Here is a 17,134-nt window from a genome sequence, read left to right on the forward strand (position 1 = left end):
GGGCCCGTAGCTGGGACTTGAACCAGTTCTCCAAGCTCCTCAGGCTCTGACAAAGGCAGACACCAGAGAGAGGAGACTGGAGCTGCACCACAGGGCTTCCATGGTGGGGGGAGGGAGAGGGAGAGCGGGTGCCTTGAGGTTCGAGGTTCGGGGAGCAAAGGATGAAGGCCGCTGAGCCCCTTGGTGATTCTGAGCCTCCAGAGGCACCTGAGTCTGTCTGCAGAGATGGAGGAAGGAGCTGGCTGAGGTCTGCAGAGATGGGAGGAGGAGAGATGGACTGAGGGCGAGGGGTAAGAGGGGAAGGAGGTGGCGAGAGCAGGAGTGCAGTTGGGAGGGGAGAACTAGTGAGAGGCCTCAGTTTCCTCCAGCCGTGGAGGCTGCTGCAGGTCCGTGAGGCTGACATCAGGTGCTTCCGAGGAGCTGGGAGAGGAGCAGCGGAACAGGTGTTCAGAGTTTGGGGCCTGGGAGTTTGCAGTGAAGTTGGTGTAGATCCTGCCTTGGGCTCTGGCATCCACAGGACCGTGGAGGCAGAGGGTAAAGAATGTTCCAGAATGGGGCTTCTGGGTGGGTCAGTCAAGTGTCTGCCTGGGGCTCAGGTCACAATCCTGGAATCTGCTTCTCCCTCTGACCCTCCCCCCTCTCTCATGCTTTCTCTCTCAAATAAATAAATAAAATCTTTTTTTTGTTTTTAAAGAATCTTCCAGAAGAGGAGCACGTGGGTGGCTCAGTCAGTTAAGGATCTAACTCTTGATTTTGGCTCAGGTCATGATCTTAGGGCGGTGAGATCGAGCCCCATGTGGGGCTCTGCACTAGCAGGGAGTCTGATCTCTCTCCCTTGCCACACCACCCCCCCCCCCGCCGCTCACACAAGCACGTGTGTGCCTTCTCTCTCTCTCTCTCTCCAAAATAAATAAAATTTTAAAAATGTTCCAGAAGTGGTCGAGGAATGATGGTGGGGAGGATCCTGGGCCAAAGATGGAAAGGAGGAGGAAGGCTAGGAGTGGCTTCTGGGCAGCCAGCAAAGCACTCTAGGCACTGGTACCCTGGGGGAGGTCAAGGGGCTGGCTGGGGCTGCATGGGTGTCAGGCCCTGTGGTCAGAGGCTACCTGGGTAAACTGAGTGTCAGACACCCATCAGCCCCATTCGGTGACTCAGAGCTGCCTTGCCTGTGTCCCTTGATCCAGCAGCACAGCCACTAGAGCAGGACAGCCCTTCCTGTAGCTCTCAGCACACCCTGCACCCTCCTGTGCCCTCCTGCTTCTCAGGCTGTGGTTGGAGCAAGGGAGTTCTGGGGCAAGGTATCTGGGTGCGGACATCCCAGCAGATGAGATGCCGGGGGTGTGCGTTGGACGGGGTGATGAGGGCAGTGTAGAGGGTATGCGAGGGTGGGAGAAGTCATCAAGGGGGATGGGAGGAGTGAGGAGCAGGATTGAGCCAGTCCTCTGCTGAGTCCACTCAGCCCCTCCCATTAACCCACCTCTCCTGGTAACAGGACTGTGCACCATCTGGGTTTACAGCTGGGGAAACTGAGGTGCACACAGGTCAAGAGGCTTGTTCAGGTGTTATGATTAGTAATAGCCACCTTTGAACCCCAGGATTGAACAGGCCTCTTGAGACTACTTCAGGCAGAGTGTGGGTCCAGGCTGTTCAAGGAAGCATACAGCTTCAGGGAGGAACAGTGGGATTCAGTCCTCCCTCTGCCCAGGACTCAGGCCAGGCTAGAATCCCAGGGCTCTGTGCTTGTGAAGGGTGACTCCTCAGCCTTGGCGGGGGGGGGGGGGGGGGGGGGGGACAGAAGGGGGTGGGTGGTTAGACAGGTGACATTTCAAGGGGCGTTTGGAATCAGTGCTGCCACCTCCGAGGCTGGCTGAAGGCAGATCCAGTGCCTGGATGGGGCAGGAGCAAAGTATTATCCAGACAGGAGCCTGGAGCATCCTGCAGAAGCATTCTGGAGAAGCTGACGTGACAGCTGTCTCTGGAGAACGTCGGAGGAGACTGCTCTGGCCTGAGAGCAGTGCTGAAAGGACAAGGCCGGGCCTGCAGAAGACTGCTGGGAGGGGCTCGAGCATGAGGACAGGGTGTACTTGGGGGGAAATGGGAGTCAGACGGGGGCGGGGGAGTGACGGAGAGTGGTGAATAGCTGGGAAAGAGTCTAGAGACGGAGAGGGACCGTTGGGGTCAGCGCTGGGGGGCACACAGTCAAACCCCCAGAACTTGGGAATGTAAGTCCCAAAGGAGTCTGGGGAGGTAAGAGGGGAGGAGGATCTTGAGGGAGGAGATGGAGGGCGGGCCACGTGTCGGGGTGGACAGTCAGGAGCACCCTGGGGGGCAAGCGAGGTCATCCACAGAAGCCCAGGCCGGGGGCTGCTGGCTGCTGGAGGTACTGGAGCGGGCGCGGGAGGGGCTGGGCTGCATCCCACTCTGGAGACCCCACGATCCTCCTTCCACCCCTGCCCCCTCTCCCATCAGCACCAGTAGTGCTAGCTGCAGGGCCCTGACGCAGGAAGGACTTCTCCAGCCCCCACACCACACATTAAGAAGAAATATCAGCAGCAACAGAGCTTTATTGGTGGTTTAGAGACTGGGGAGTGTACAGCCGGGGCCGGGGCTCCGGGAGACGCCAGGACGCGGGGTCAGTGCGCTGATCGTTCGGAGGAGCGGCTCTCAGGCCGTCAGATTTTGCCGGCGAAGGTCCCGTCCTGGATCTGCTCGGTCCAGCGCCGCACCTGGGAAGGGGCGGGCGGGGGTTGGGGGAGGAGGCCGAGGGCGCCGGCTCAGCTCCACGGAACCCGGCACCCCCGGCCGGCCGCCGGCGCCCCCCCCCGGCCTGCTCACCCAGCTCATGGGGCACAGCGAGCGGAACACGCGGAAGTAATACTCGCAGGGCTGCGTGCTCTTCCCGCGGCGGCTCATTCTCTTGACACAGCGGTGGTAGTCTGCAGGGTGGGGCCGGGCGGGGGGTGGCTCTGCGGCCCCGCCCCGGCTCTCCCGGCCTGGCCCCGCCCCTCTCCCCGCCCCCAACAATGGCCCCACCCCCTCCGTGGCCTCGCCCTCCACGACTCAATCCCGCCCCTCCACTCCAGGCCCCGGCCCTGGCCAGGGGCTCGCGCTGTATCTCTGTATCTTTGTATCTCTCTCTGTCTCTCTACCTCTCTCTCTCTGTATCTCTCTTTCTCTCCCTCCCTCCCTGCCTCGCCCCTACCTCGCCAGACCAAGCTCCTCCCCCTCCCGGGAAGACCCCCCTCCCCAGCCCTTCCTTGCCCGGCTCCTGGACTTGGTCCCGTCCCCTCCAGGCCGCGCCCCTCCACGACCAGACCCCGGCCCACCATGGTTTGCCCACACGCTCCAGACCAAGCCCCGCCCCTCCAGGGCTTGGTCCTCGCCCCTCCATACCAGGCCCCGCCCCACCATGGTCGGTCCACCCTCTCCAGACCAGGCCCCGCCCCTCCAGGACTCGGTCCTCGCCGCTCCACACCAGGCCCCGCCCCTGCGGACGGTAGTCCCCTCCCCTTCCATCCCAACGGTCTCCAACGCCAAGTCGGGTCCCCGACCCTCTCCCCATCTTCAGGTGGGGCGCGCCCCTTCCTGCCTCCCCTCTCTTACCCCCTGCCCCTAACCTGGCCCGCAAGGTCTCACCCAGGAAGTTCTGGTAGCAGTTTCGGGTCTGGTTCTGGTTAGGGAAGCGCGGGTCGAAGGGCGGTGTCGACCATTTCCCCTTGGGGGGCTTCTGGGAATCGACATCCAACATCCACGGAGGCGGCAGCTCCTGCGTGGGAAGGGGGCTCCGTGGCGCTCGGGAGCGCCCCTCGTTCCGACCCACACCCCGCTGCTGGCCCCCACCCGAAGGCCAGCCCCTGAGCCCACCCGCCCTGCCCTCACCAGAGTGATGTCAGCGTGTCACTGGGTCAGCTGTGGTGTGGGGCGGTCCAGGGGTACCTGTCGCTTCTGAGTCTCCTGGGTCCAGCTCACGAGAAACCCGACCCCCAGCAGGATTGGCTGGGACCCCTGGACCCCAGCCAATGGGAGCCGCTGCGCTGCAGGGGATGTTCTAGGACGTGGGGCGGGGTCTGCGCCGACCTCCCTTCAGCCTCCTGCCCCCAGCCCCACCAAGCTCTTGAGGGTCCCCCGCGCACACACAGGCACCCAGGCACGACTTTTGCTGAGTCTGACTCAGGCTTTTAATCTCTGCGAAGCTGGGCCACCCCGCGGGCTCTCCCCCGTCCCGCTCCCCGCCCCCCCCCCCCAATATATAAAGGTATAGATAGCTCTGGTCTCTGCCGGAGAGAGAGCATACTCCCGCCCGGCCTTTTCAGCACCCTGCTTCTTACGGTAAAGGTGCACAGCACCCTGGGGGCCTGTGGGGAAGAGGAAAGAGCCAGGGTGGGGTCTGAGCTCCCGGACTCCAGTGCCAGGACGTGGGCGGGTCTGCGGGGTCTCGGGCTACCTGGCCAGGCTGGGCTCCTTTGGACACTTTGGCAACTGAGATCGAGTCCTCGGAATCCCGCTATTGAGGGCTCTCGGTACTGAGCATGCTGGAGAGAGAGAGAGAAAGCCAAAGGAGGCTTTGGGGGCCACAGTTTACTGAGTGCTCAGTAAACCCGTCCCAAACGGAGCCTGAGATGGAACGGGGTACCCACTGCGTCTTCCTGCCCCCGACGGACCTCGCAGGTTCCTCTCCCTCCTGCCTAGTCGCTACCAAGCCCAGCTGTGCACCCTTCACCTCACATCCAACTGCACTCTGGTAGCTCTCCTCTCAAGAATCGCTCTTGCGGGGCTTCCTACCCCAGCTGCCTCTCCACATCCCTCCTCCCCTTGCAGCAAGCCACTTGCAGAAAGCTGGTCTACTCCTCCCCTCGGAATGCCCTCTTTGCCAACGCACAGAGGTAGGTACGTAGGGATACAGTGGGGAAATACCCATCACATAAAATTTACCACTGCAATCATTTTAAAATGTACAGTTCAGCGGCGTTTGTTGCATTTGCCACGTGGTGGGACCACAACCTCTGAGCTCCAGAACGTTTCATCAGCCCACAGGGAGACCCTGTTCCCCATGCGCCATCCCTCCCCATCCCAGCTCCTGGCAACCACCAGTCAGCTGGGATTTGTCTGCCCCACAATTGTCAAAGGGCATCATCCGCGAAGGGGACCCTTGCATCTGGCTCCTTTCAGCCAGCATCACATTTTCAAGGATGCTGGCAGGTGACCTCCTGCTCTCTGTGCCTCCTCAGGCCTGCCCCATTCAGCTCGTTACGACCATGTAGCAAATAATCGAATCCTTGCTGATAAATCCTCAGTCCCACCTCCCCCCACCTAGATGGGGCATTAGACACAACTGCTCTTTTCCCATGGTGGCCAGGATACCTGTGTCTCACCATTCTGCACACCACTACTGTGGTCTCCCCTCTTCCCAACACTTTCTTTGTTTACACTCACTGGCCAGAGACCTCCCCTAGTCTCCTAGCTTGCAGTAGCCAGCCCCGAGCTGTTGATTTCCCAAGTCACCCGTGACTCACGCATCCAGCTACCTAACCCACATCTTCACCAGACATCTTGGAATTCAGATGTCCGAAATGGAACTCCTGATGCTCTACCTGCCGCCCATTTCCTTCACAGCTTCTCTGCTACCAACGGGGTCCCAGACCCCAACCCTTACACTTTCCCTTCATACCACATGGACACAATCTGTTGGCTCAGCCATCAGAGCATCTCTAGAACCCTGTCTCCTCTCAACACCTCCAACACCTCCTGTGTCCAGATCCACATCTCATGCCTGGATCACTGCGACTGCCTCTTGCCGACTCTCCGAGCTTCCATCCTTGCCCGCTTACCTTCTCTATGCTTGGGCCAGAGAGAGCCCTTCCTAACACACATGAATCCCAACTATTTAGCTCAATCCACCTGCCCCCAGCTCACTCATCAGCATCAAAGCCTAAGTTCTTAAAATGCCCGGCAAGGTCTCCTTTGATCGCCACCAGTTCCCTGACTCTTCTGATGGCATTCTTCTCTCTGGGGCCCCCTGGAACTCACTCTTGGTCAACATATTGCACACTCATAACTTCCCCAGATGTGTGCACGGAACCCTCCCTCTTCTCCTCCAAGTCTTTAACAAGTGACATCAACTCCCTGAGGCCCTCCCGGATCCACAGTCCCATTCTGGAGGCTGCCTACCTTCACGCCTAGTCTGCCCTCCTGTACTGTCTCCCCTTGGAGCTATCAGCTTATATCATACAATATAATTGCCTTAGTTTTCATTCTCAGGATTCCTAACTTCATCACTACTGATAGTTTGTGTGGATCATTCTTCGCTGGGGGTGAGGTTGGAGGAAGAGCCTGTGCATTGCGGGAGGTTAAACAGCATCTCTGGGCTCTACACACAAGGTGGCAAGGGCATATACTTCCCAAATTGCTCAGTGCTGGATTCCCAGTGCTTATAACAATGCCTAGCACAAAGTCAACACTCACTAAATACCAAGTCCATGAATAAAAGTGAGAAAAGAGGGCGTGATCCTCCACCTGGCAGAGAATGGGGTTGACGGAATATATCAGTCATCACCCCCAAGTACCTGGCTGAAGGGCTGAAGACATCCTGTTCCTCTTCCTTATCCCCGCTGGCAGCCAGGTCCATCCCGCTCTCAACTTCCAAGGGCGAGGGTGAGACACCCGTTGAGGACAGCCCCGTGGTGGTCACAGGGCTGAGGTCTGACATCTCCTTGGGCTCGCGAGGCTCTTGAGATATGCTGCTGAGCGGTGGGGACACCCCAGCTCCCACTTCTGACACAGGGGTCAGTGAGGTTGGTGACCGGGTTGTATCCTCCCCCTCTGACACAGACAGAGAGGTGGGAGACAGGGAGACATTGTCCATCTTCTGGCTGCTGGAGACACTGCCCATCTCCTGCTTGGGGAGGTAGGGCACCTCAGAAGGCCCCGTGGTGTCCTGGAACAGCTCCTCCACATTTGCTTTCTCCTCTGCCCACTGATGCCTGCTCCTCTCTGCCCACCGATGTATTTTCCCCTTCACCCAGGTGCCCACTGGGGACTGCTCCCTATCCCCCACGGAGGTCCCCTCCATCGAGGGCACCCAGGAGCCCACCGGGGACTGCTGGGTACCCCCCGCCGGGGTTCCCTCTGTTGAGGGCGCCCAGGAGCCCACCGGGGACTGCTCCCTAACTGCCACTGGTTTCCTCTCGGGCGAGGGCACCCATGAGCCCACCGGGGACTGCTCCCTACCCCCCACTGAGGTCCCCTCCATCGAGGGCGCCCAGGAGCCCACCGGGGACTGCTCCCTACCCCCCACGGAGGTCCCCTCTGTTGAGGGCGCCCAGGAGCCCACCGGGGACTGCTCCCTAACTGCCACTGGTTTCCTCTCGGGCGAGGGCACCCAGGAGCCCACCGGGGACTGCTCCCTACCCCCCACTGAAGGCCCCTCCGTCGAGGGTGCCCAGGAGCTCAATGGGGACTGCTCCCTAAACCCCGCCAGGGTCCCTTCCATCGAAGGCACCCAGGAGCCCACCAGGGACTGCTCCCTACCCCCCACTGAAGGCTCCTCCGTCGAGGGTGCCCAGGAGCTCAATGGGGACTGCTCCCTAAACCCTGCCAGGGTCCCCTCCATCGATGGTGCCCAGGAGCCCACTGGGGACTGCTCCCTAACTGCCACTGGTTTCCTCTCTGGAGAGGGCGCCCAAGAGCCCAACTGCTCCCTAACCACCGCTGCTTTCCTCTCTGACGAGGGCACCCAGGGACCCAATGGGGACTGCTTCCTAGCTGCCACTGGTTTCCTCTCTGGCAAGGGTGCAGAACAGGGACTGAGGGGCCCTATGCCCTCTGCTGACATAGATGCCTGGGGAGCCGAGAGCCAGGAGGGCAGGCCGACTGCAGCTTGTCTCCGGGGGGGCTCCTTGCAGTTGGCCATGATCATCATCTTGGCGAGCGTGAGGCCTTCTACCGAGAAGGGCCTGCTCTGCTCCTCTGGACCTCCCTCGATGGCCAGCTCCTGGGCCTTGAACCACCTCTGCTGCTCTGCCCTCTCCTTGGATTTGAAGCCAGGCATGTCCAGGGATATCTTCTCCTTCTTTCTGTGGACCTTGTCCTCCAGCAAGCCCCAGCCCTTCAGACCATCCAGGGTGATCTCCCGGGCTTTGCTGATCACGACTTCCTCTGACTGCTTCTTCGTGGTGGTGAAAGGCAGCTCCATGGATGTCTTCTGGGTCCTTGTCTCCAGTACGTCCATCTCCTGGGTGCCCACGAACAACATGGGCTGGGGTGCCCCTTCCTGCTTCCTTCTCTCAGCCGCATCCCTTCTAGGACCTATCTCGGGCCCCAGGCCAAAATCAGCCCTCTCCAGGGTCATCTTGTACCGACTAGGTGAGGTCACAGCCTTCTGGGATGGGGTAGGGATGAACAAAGGTTTCTTCCTTTGGAGAGTGGGGGACACAGCCTTTGGGGGAAGAGCCAGGGTGGGTGGGGACTTCTGAGACAGGGAAGGTACGGCTGGAGGCTTCTGAGGAGTAGCCAACATGGGTGGGGGCTTCCGAGATGGGGCAGGTATGGCTTGGGCCTTCCGAGAAACAGCCGAGGCAGCTGGGGGCTTCCGGGATGCACCGTGAGCTGGTGGGGCCTTTGGGGAGGTGGTCGCTACAGGTGTCGCCTTCCGAGATGGTCCCTGTGCTGCTGGGACCTTCTGAGGGGCACCAGGCGCAGTGGGGACCTTCTGAGGGGCACCAGGCACAGTGGGGACCCTCCGGGATGAGCCAGGGGCAGCCGAGGTCTTCTGGGATGGGGCGCGCACTGCCGAGACCTTCTTGGACTGGTCGAGGATGAATGGAACCCTCGAAGAGGTGGCCCGGGTAGATGGGGACTTCTGGGAGCGCGATGGCCGCGGCCTCTGCCCGGCCTTTCCCTTGTGCTTCTGGCCAGAGGGCAAAGCATGAGGGAAGTAGAAGGCTGGAGGGCCAGGTGCAGGGCTGAAGGAGGAAGAAGATAAGGTGCTGGTATCCGGGTCCATCAGGTCTTCAACATCCTGCTGCCACAGGTAGGCGTCCAAGCAGTCATAGGAGCCCACCAGGGAATGCTCCTGGCTGTCCTCCGAGATGCACCGGACAGGGGTCTCCACTAAGCCTCCAAGGACTGTGCCCACCTCCGAGTCAGATGAGTGACCCTGGAGACGGGCCGAGAAACGGGAAGGATGATCAGGACCAGAGAAAGCTTGAGACCCAGGACCCAGGAGACCAGAGCCTCAGCCCCTCCTCCTCTCTCAGACCCAGGATTCCAGACCACAGCTCCTCCTCCCTCAGACCCAGGTATCCAGGCCCCCAGTCCCTCCTCCCCACTCAGACCCAGGAGTCCAAACTCCCAGCCCCTCCTCCCCACTCAGACCCAGGAGTCCAGACCCCAGCCCCAACCAAGAGTTGGGCCCCCAGTATATAGCTGCCTTGGAAGAGGACTGTGTGTGGTTGATGGTGTTGGAAATGATGCTGAAGATGGTACGGATGGTGATGCTGGGCTTCTCTGGATGGAAAGAAAGTAATCTGAGTTTTCAGCCGAAGGGCCAGAACTTTGGGAATCCACACATGTGGGGGGTGTGCTCACCAGAAACCTGGATTTTTGTCTGAGATGTGTCCAGGTAGAGTTTTGGTTGGGACCTGTAGGACCACATGGTGTGACTGACGGCATCTGCACCGGGTCCTCAGCCTTCCCCTGCCTCCCCCCAGGAGCCAGACCCCCAGCCTACTTTTCTGTAGGTTTCTTCTTGGCTTGAGCATGCTCCGCACGTGACCAGATGAGAGGCACAGAATCGCCCACGGCCTGAGACTTGAATCTGCGCTTGAGGGTCTGACAGTGGGAGGAGGGATGGGGGGCAGTGAGGGAGCCCAGTACCCCTGCCCCATCCCTCCACGGCCAAGCCTGCCCAGCATGCTCACCTTGGTTTTCTTCTGTCTCTGAGATGCCATCAGCTTGTAAGGAAATGTGGGCTTGGCAATCATGACTGCAGAGGAGGGGATGCTTTGAGTCAGGGTCCCGGACAGGGAGGACACAGGGAGACGCACGGGGGGCTTGGCCAGGGAAGAAGGGGAAGGTCAGACCACGCCTGGTGCAGAAGATGCTGAGAAGCAGGGGAGAGCCTGATGGACACTGAGCCTGCTCACCTGAATGTTTGGACTGGGGCTGGGCCTGTGGACAAGAAGGGGGACAGTGAGGAGGGGTGGCCTCCTCCTGGTTTCCACATCTCCCTTACTTACTCAGCCCAAGACTCCAGGACCCCAGCCCATTCCTCTCCCAGGACTCAGGGATCCTGGAATCTAGGCCCCCAGCCTCCTCCTCCCTAAACCAGGAGTCCATCTCCCAGCCCCTCCTCCCTCAGACCCAGGAGTCGACACACAGCCCCTCCTCCCTCAGATCCGGGAGTGCAGCTCCCAGGCCCTCCTCTGTCATCCAGGCACCCGGCCTCATTTCTTGGGGTTCTGGGTTACAGGCTGTTGGACTTGGTTCTGAGATCTAGAAGCACAGCTGCCCCAGGGTGGGGGGCAGTGCCCACCTGGAGGCGCCAGGTGGAAGCAGGAGGTACCACATGGGCCAGGCCCATGGTTGGTGTGCTCAGGGTCCTGGGGGCCCAGGTTGTGGCCGGCTCGTGGAGCAGGTTGATGAGACGGATCCAGCGGTCAAACAGGAAGCCAAGCTCATTATCAGGGGCGTCCAGCTCCAGGTAGTAGTAGCGGCCTGTGACCAGGCGTAGCTTCAGGCGCCAGGCAGACAGGTCGTGCACGTAGAGGTGGGCCAGGTCCAGCGGGAGCATCCTGGGGGCGGAGGAGCGGGAGATGCCGATGGCAGAGCAGGAGATGGGACAGAGCAGGAGCACATGGGGGGATGGAGGCACCCGATGAGGGTCAGGCGGGAGCACTGCCTGGGGCTGCTGAGGGGGGATGGAGGCACCCGATGAGGGTCAGGCGGGAGCACTGCCTAGGGCTGCTGAGGGGGGATGGAGGCACCTGGTGAGGGCGAGGTTGGAGCACTCCTTGCCCTCTCCGCGCTCAGCGATCAGCAAGATGTCTGGCAGTACCAGGCCTGGCAGGGAGGCAGCCACACCCATGGTCAGACGGTTGGTTCTGTGGTGCACGTACACGGGGGCCCCTCGATTGTTTACCTGGGGGGCCAGGGAGAGGGGCTGGAACCACTCCTTTCTCCGTGGTCCTCTGGCACCCCCGGCCCAAGCCCCTGGCCACCGGAGCCCGCCCCCACCCCTGCCTCATGCCTGCCTGGGTTCAAATCCCCCAGCCCAGGGGGTTTCCAGTCCCCTCCTGCCCCTCTCCGCCCCCAGGGTGCAGGAAGCTGGGGACCTGAACAAAGTTACTCTCGAACATTGGCAGCGGACGGAGGGGCAGGTACTCGCCCTTCTGGAGGGTCTTCTGCAGCTCGCCCAGAGTGGGGACCCATTTTGAGGGTCCCTGGAGTGGCTGCATGCGCTTGATGTTGCGAAACCGGTTCATGGCGGCGGGAGAAAAGGTGGGTCACCACAGATACATGGTCAGGGAGCCAGGCACCTGGGCACATGGCCAGCCCAGGGTCCCCCAGCTCACCCGTTCTGGCCCTTTGGGCTTCACAGGTGCGGGAGCTCAGCGGTTCCAGAAGGTGGAGCTTCCCCAGGGCTTGGCCATGGCCCCGCAGAGGGGGGGTGGTCAGCCCTGGCTTAGGGGAGGAGCCTTCTGGTGGAGGGGCTTTGTGACCTCATCAGACACCTACGTGTAGGACTCTTGCTGGGAACTCTCCGGGGGGCACGGATGGGTTCCTGTCTCCAGGATGTGGCTTAGGGCCTGTGGCTCAGAAGCCCCCAGTCCAGACCCAAACTAGTGAAAACACAGGACCCTTGTGGGGGGCCCCGGAGCCGGGGGGTGGGGGAACTGCTCTCTTGGATATTGTGAATGGATAATTAACTAAAGAGTTTCTGACTCTTAAGAAGGGAGGCCCGAGTACAGCCCCAACTCACCACTGACCTTTCTCTAGGACCTTGACTAAGACTCATACCCACACTGGGCCTCGGTTTCCCCATTTGTAACCGATTTGTGTCTGGGTTATAAAGAAAGGGAGGGACGTGCGCTTTGGAAGGAGCCAGACTTCTGGCAGAATCACAGTTGTCTCTCCCTAGCTATGTGACCTTGAACAACATCCAAACACCCCCTCCAGCCTCACCTTCCCTCACCGGTCAAGTGGTCATGATGTCTCAATCAGGGGGTCGTGTAAGTAAAGCCCCACACTTCAGGCACGGCCCAGAGCAGGCACTCAGTGAGCCGTGATTCCTGACTCCTTCTGAGGGCTTATTTGGGGGGGAAGGTGTCAACTGGTATTCTTTCACTCTAAAAAGTGTTTATTTATTTTATTTAAATATGTCATGCAAAATACATGGTCATTGTGGAAATTCTGGATAATACAGACAGGCACAAATAAAAACAAGTCACTCAGAACTCCAGTCCACCTTCCACCCTGAGGGGACCCTGGTCAAAATTTGGGTGTATTTTCTTCTAGGATTTTTTATTTTAAAGATTTTATTTGAGAGAGAGAGTGAGCACGGGAGTGGGGTGCGAGGCAGAGGGAGAGGCAGACTCCCCACTGAGCAGGGAGCCCGATTCAGGACCTCAATCCTGGACTTTGGGATCATGACCCGGGCTAAAGGCAGATGCTTAATCGGGTAAGCCACCCCGGCACCCCTATTATTATTATTTTTAAAGATTTTATTTATTTATTTGACAGACAGAGATCACAAGTAGGCAGAGAGGCAGGAAGAGAGAGAGGAGGAAGCAGGCTCCCTGCTGAGCAGAGAGCCCGATGTGGGGCTCGATCCCAGGACCCTGGGATCATGACCTGAGCCGAAGGCAGAGGCTTTAACCCACTGAGCCACCCAGGCGCCCCCTTATTATTATTTTTAAAGTAAAGTGTATGCCCAGTATATGGCTGGAACTCACAACCCCAAGATCTAGAGTCACACGCTCTACTGAGTGAGCCAGGTTCTAGGACTTTTAAAAACGTCTGTATATCCATCCATCCATCCATCCATCCATCCACCCATCTAAACACAAAATGCAAATCACACCGTGGTTAGTAGCCTGCTTTCTCTGGTCTTAAAGCAGCCCCCGGAGCACCCCCTCGGAATGCTGACGGCACCCCATCAGGCAGACGGGTGTAATTTATTAAACCATCCCTCACGGTTGGACATCTAGGTGGTTTCTGGTTTGCTGTTGTGAACATCGCAGTAACGAACGACATCAAACAAGCTTTGTCACATACAAGTACTGTAGGGCACAGGACGGCCTTCTGGAGCCTTCCATTAAAGATTCATTGAGTGCCTACAAAGTGCAGTCTCAGACCCTACCCCTCAGTGCTCAGGGTCCCTGGGGACCAACGATCTCCCCTCTACTGTCCTGCCCACTGAGGGTCCATGCCTCCCTCTACTCCACAGACCCCAGCGTCCAGCCCCCAACCCTCAGCCCTCAGAGAAATCACCTCTAAGTGGATGTGTATGACAAATTTAATTCCCCCTTCTCTGTCTTACAAAGGTTTCTCACATTTTAGTACAAAAACCCAAGCCTCCTTTCCCTTTCCCTCCCCACCCCAACCCAAAAAGTAATTGTTTAATAAATAATATATGCTCCTGCCCAGGCCCAGAGGGCTAGGGGATAGGGAAACCCTGCAGCCAGACTTCAGAGATTCAAGAATCTAGGACTCCAGTTCCCAGCCCCTTTGGTCCCCAAGACTACCTGCCTCCCACCCAACCCCCCTTAAATAAATAAGTATAAATAAGGCACAGAAACCCCCCCACTCTGCCCAGGTCTCCTGGAAGGACCATCTTGAATTAAGGGGAGAGAAGGAGGGGGTGTTTTCCTGCTGCCATGCCCCCAGTCCCCAAATAAATAAATAAATAAGATGTGGCATCGAAGGACGCTGGTGGTTCCCGGTGGCGGGTCACAGCCGAGTCTTCAGCAGTAGCAAGCCCCGCACAGCCCAGTCAAGGGTCAGGTGCAGCCCCCCAAGAATAGCATGGGCTGCCCTGATGCCTCCCCAGGCGGAGGCCGGGGGCGCTAGTGGGGGAGCTGGTGGGTCCGGGGGCGCCTGGGGTAAGGCCAGGCGGGACATCTGTTGGGAGAGGACAGAGGGTTAGCAATAGGCCCAGGGTGCAGTGGGGGTTTTGGGAAGGGGTGTTTGGAGCCTCTACTAACTGGGAGGGGGGGTTGGGAAGCCCAGGCTGCCCGCTTCCGGAGCTTCTCTGGCCTGTGGCATGGGCTTTCTGGGCGGGTAGTTCTCAGCATGTTGGGTGCAGAAAATGAAAACTGGGGCCGAAAGGTGGGGGTGTCAGAGCCAAGTCCAGGGGCTTGGGGGACAGGTTATAGAGTCAGGACTGGGATCCTGATGCTAGGCAAGGGCTGGGGGCTCAAGTCTGGAGTCGGGTCCAAAATCTTGGGGCTGGGGTCTTAGATGTGGGATCTCTCCAATCCAAGCTGAGAGACTCATGGGTGAGGGCTAGGCCCTCAGAAGTGGGACCTGGAATTTGGGGTCAGGCCCAGGAACTGGTATTTGAAGTTTTCTGAGCTCAGGGTCCTGGGTCTAGGATTTTAGTAGTCAAGTCTTAAGGGCTCATGACCAGTGTCTGAGGTCTTAGGGACACAGAGCTCAAGGTTAGAGGCCTCAGGGTCTAGGCTCTTGAAGTCTAGAGATGGTAGACCCAGGGTCTCCAGGCTGCCTTTGGGTCAGGGTCTGGGGGGTCTTGGGGCCACAGGATTTGAAGGTCTCAGAGCAGGTCTCAGAGCAGGCCCAGAGTCTAGGGTTGGGTTTCAAGCCTAGGTGTCAGGCCTGGGGGCTGGGGGGTCCTACCAGGAGCTGCAGCCGGCGCAGCAGGCGGTCCAGCCGGGCCTGCAGGGCACCGAGCTCGGGCTCCAGGGTCCGCAAGGAAGGGCCCCCAGCTCGGCGCAGCCACTGCACATGGCGCAGGTAGGAGAACAGGTCCGCCCGCAGCCGTGTCAGCACACCTGGGAGCTAGGACACAGGGCATGGGGAGCATCAGGAACACATGCCACCAGCCTGCTCTGGCCCCCAGTCCCCCGCCCCCCTCCACACTCAGATCTCACCTATCCCCCCTCACCCGCCTTTCCCCTTCCCTTACCTGCAGGGCTCCCAGCGCCCCTGCACTCATGGCCAAGGTGGGAAGAGAGTCCAGGTTGTGGTCTCCGTCGGCTGGAAATTTGTCCCTCTGTGGGGGCAAAGAAGCCTTGAGGGGGACCCTGCCCAGCTCCAAGGGTCCCTCCATCCTTCAGATAGGCTCCAAACTCCTCTCCCCCATCCCCCCCAGCCCCCACCCCACCCCCCCGTTTCTGCCACCGTGGTAGCCCAGAAGCCCTCCCCACTCCTGGTCCTGGTCCCAGCCCGTCCCTTCCAGTCTCTCCTACCAGCTGGGCGGCAAGCTGCCTAGTGTCCGCCAGGAGGGAACGGGTCAGGAGGACGGCGCTGTCCAGCTCAGCCCGAGGGTCTGGGGAGGCCCGTGGGGGGCCAGGCGGCGGCCCCGGGGCAGCAGCTCTATCTGGCCACAGGCTCAGGGCGACCAGGACCAGGCAGCAAACACCTGGGGGCGGGAAGAAGCAGAGAGCTCAGACCGGACTGGTGGGTCTGAGGGAGGAGGGACTGGGGGTCCTGAGTCCCAGGGTGGAGCGCCCAGGGCAGGTCGCAGGGCTGGGGCGGGCTTCCCTCTCCCTCTCCGGCTCTGGCTGCCCCGCCCGTCGGAGCAGACGCGGCCCGGGGCGGGTAGACTGGCCGGGCGTCTCCCGTCCGCCCCCGGACGCCGGAATCTGGGCCCCGGGGCGGGGCATGAAGGGGGGAGGCACAGGCCAGAACCTGCCCCCTCCCCGGGCCTCGGAGCCCGAGCCGGACTGAGAGCAGAGGCAGGAGACCAGGACAGAAACCCGGAGGCCCAGACCCCTCCCCAGGGGGACATCCCCACCCCCTGGTGGACCGCGGAAGGCCGGGCCGCGGAGCCGGCGATGCCCCCGGAGCACACCTGGGCGGAGAGAGGCAGAGGCGCGGGCGCAGCGGGGCCGCGGGAGGCGCAGAGGGACCTGGCGGCGGCGCGCGGCTCGGGGGCTCGGGCCCTGGCTCCTGGGCAGCCCATCCCCCAGCTGCCCCGCCCACCCCCGCGTCCGCCAGCCAATCAGCGCCCCCCGGGCCGCCCCGCTCCCGCATCACACCCCCAGCCCGCCCCCCGGCCCTCCCCGGCCGCCGTCTGTCCGTCGGTCCGCATCTGTCTGGCTCTCCCGTTCCTGTCTGCACCACTGTCTCTCTCTCTCTCTCTCCTCCCCGTGGCTGGGGTCGGTGTTCTGGACTTGGCGCTCACCTCCTGGAGGCTCTCTGCCTCAGTTTCCCTCCCGGAACCTCTCTGTCGGGATTCCTGGGCGTCTGCGTCTCTCTGTCCCCGCTGACTCCCTGGGGTCCCCGGGCCCTCGGGGATCCCCTCCCGGCATCGGTCTCTGTCTGTCTGGGGTCTCCATCTCTCTGGCGCTGCCCTGTGCATCTCCCCGCGTCTCAGCTTCGTCCTCTCGTCTCTCTGCCCCCCTCGTCTCCGGAGGCCGCCTGCTTTCTCGGAATCTCCTTTCCTCTCCCATCTCTGCCCACCCCCCATGGCTCCCTCACTCTCCTCTGTCTCTTTCTACCCCATTCAGCTGCGCCTGTCTGCTCCCCACCCTCCTTGCCACTGGCCCTCCCTCCTCCCTTCCTGTCCCCCGCACCCCATGAACTTGAACCAACTTACTGTTCATGTCCCCACAGGGCAGGGATTCCCCAGGGCAGGGAGCAGGGAGCTGGGGGCCTTTAACCCTTCCCTGTCCGCTGCCGGGGGGAGCCCTGGGGGTCAGCTGGGCCTCGGCCTGGGGAGGGGAGGCATGTGCGTGTGAGCAGCGAGGGCCGTGGCAGTGAGGGAGTGTGTACGCCTGGGGGGTTATATAGGGGGCCAGGGCGGTTGGGCGGGGGGCAGGCGGCAGGGGAGGGCGGCCTGACACATCCTGACTCACCCTCCCTGCCTGCCTTTTCCATTCAGAGGGAGCCGGCTGCCTCGCAGGGCTCAGGCTGCCTTGCTCAGAGGAGGGCAAGGAAGGAAAAGTTGGAAAAG

The 17,134-nt window shown here is 60.7% G+C and overlaps 3 protein-coding genes across 4 annotated transcripts; all 3 read right to left on the reverse strand.

Moving 5' to 3' along the window:
- Positions 1 to 2,546: 2,546 nt before the first annotated feature.
- LOC125089137 (cytochrome c oxidase subunit 6B2) lies at positions 2,547 to 3,976 on the reverse strand. 2 transcript variants are annotated; one of them, XM_047711044.1, is made up of 4 exons: positions 3,880 to 3,976; positions 3,637 to 3,766; positions 2,836 to 2,936; positions 2,547 to 2,726 (listed from the first exon to the last, which is right to left on the reverse strand). In XM_047711044.1, the coding sequence occupies exons 2-4, from the start codon at positions 3,746 to 3,748 to the stop codon at positions 2,673 to 2,675; spliced, it is 267 nt and encodes an 88-aa protein (XP_047567000.1). In that variant the 5' UTR covers positions 3,749 to 3,766; positions 3,880 to 3,976; the 3' UTR covers positions 2,547 to 2,672. The 2 variants fall into 2 exon arrangements, with proteins under 2 accessions (XP_047567000.1, XP_047566999.1); XM_047711043.1 differs by having other exon boundaries at positions 3,637 to 3,927.
- An 89-nt stretch (positions 3,977 to 4,065) lies between these two features.
- Positions 4,066 to 11,691, reverse strand: GARIN5B (golgi associated RAB2 interactor family member 5B). The gene is made up of 11 exons (XM_047711032.1): positions 11,331 to 11,691; positions 10,983 to 11,137; positions 10,532 to 10,790; positions 10,143 to 10,167; positions 9,918 to 9,982; positions 9,728 to 9,828; positions 9,586 to 9,638; positions 9,428 to 9,504; positions 6,564 to 9,154; positions 4,445 to 4,532; positions 4,066 to 4,355 (listed from the first exon to the last, which is right to left on the reverse strand). Exons 1-10 carry the CDS (start codon positions 11,478 to 11,480, stop codon positions 4,505 to 4,507), a joined length of 3,504 nt encoding a protein of 1,167 aa, XP_047566988.1. The 5' UTR covers positions 11,481 to 11,691; the 3' UTR covers positions 4,066 to 4,355; positions 4,445 to 4,504.
- Positions 11,692 to 12,914: 1,223 nt separating this feature from the next.
- Positions 12,915 to 16,914, reverse strand: IL11 (interleukin 11). Its single transcript, XM_047711036.1, has 5 exons — positions 16,778 to 16,914; positions 15,426 to 15,598; positions 15,143 to 15,229; positions 14,854 to 15,015; positions 12,915 to 14,118 (listed from the first exon to the last, which is right to left on the reverse strand). Exons 1-5 carry the CDS (start codon positions 16,782 to 16,784, stop codon positions 13,948 to 13,950), a joined length of 600 nt encoding a protein of 199 aa, XP_047566992.1. The 5' UTR covers positions 16,785 to 16,914; the 3' UTR covers positions 12,915 to 13,947.
- Between the last annotated feature and the right edge of the window lie 220 nt (positions 16,915 to 17,134).

This window comes from Lutra lutra, chromosome 17 (assembly GCF_902655055.1).
Source record: "Lutra lutra chromosome 17, mLutLut1.2, whole genome shotgun sequence".
Classification (NCBI taxonomy): domain Eukaryota; kingdom Metazoa; phylum Chordata; class Mammalia; order Carnivora; family Mustelidae; genus Lutra; species Lutra lutra.

What these genes read in the sequence shown, in the direction of transcription:
- LOC125089137 (XM_047711044.1), bottom strand. Translation starts at nt 3,748, where the DNA reads ATGTTGGATGTCGATTCCCAGAAGCCCCCCAAGGGGAAATGGTCGACA. An exon ending in CTGCTACCAGAACTTCCTGG is followed by an intron (nt 2,937 to 3,636) that starts GTGAGACCTTGC and finishes CCCACCCTGCAG; the next exon opens with ACTACCACCGCTGTGTCAAG. An exon ending in CGCTGTGCCCCATGAGCTGG is followed by an intron (nt 2,727 to 2,835) that starts GTGAGCAGGCCG and finishes GCCCCTTCCCAG; the next exon opens with GTGCGGCGCTGGACCGAGCA.
- IL11 (XM_047711036.1), bottom strand. An exon ending in GGCAGCTTGCCGCCCAGCTG is followed by an intron (nt 15,230 to 15,425) that starts GTAGGAGAGACT and finishes TTGCCCCCACAG; the next exon opens with AGGGACAAATTTCCAGCCGA. An exon ending in GGGCGCTGGGAGCCCTGCAG is followed by an intron (nt 15,016 to 15,142) that starts GTAAGGGAAGGG and finishes CCTGTGTCCTAG; the next exon opens with CTCCCAGGTGTGCTGACACG.
- GARIN5B (XM_047711032.1), bottom strand. Translation starts at nt 11,480, where the DNA reads ATGAACCGGTTTCGCAACATCAAGCGCATGCAGCCACTCCAGGGACCC. An exon ending in TCCAACCTCGCCCTCACCAG is followed by an intron (nt 10,791 to 10,982) that starts GTGCCTCCATCC and finishes CTCCGCCCCCAG; the next exon opens with GATGCTCCCGCTGGACCTGG. An exon ending in AGAGACAGAAGAAAACCAAG is followed by an intron (nt 9,829 to 9,917) that starts GTGAGCATGCTG and finishes TCCCACTGTCAG; the next exon opens with ACCCTCAAGCGCAGATTCAA.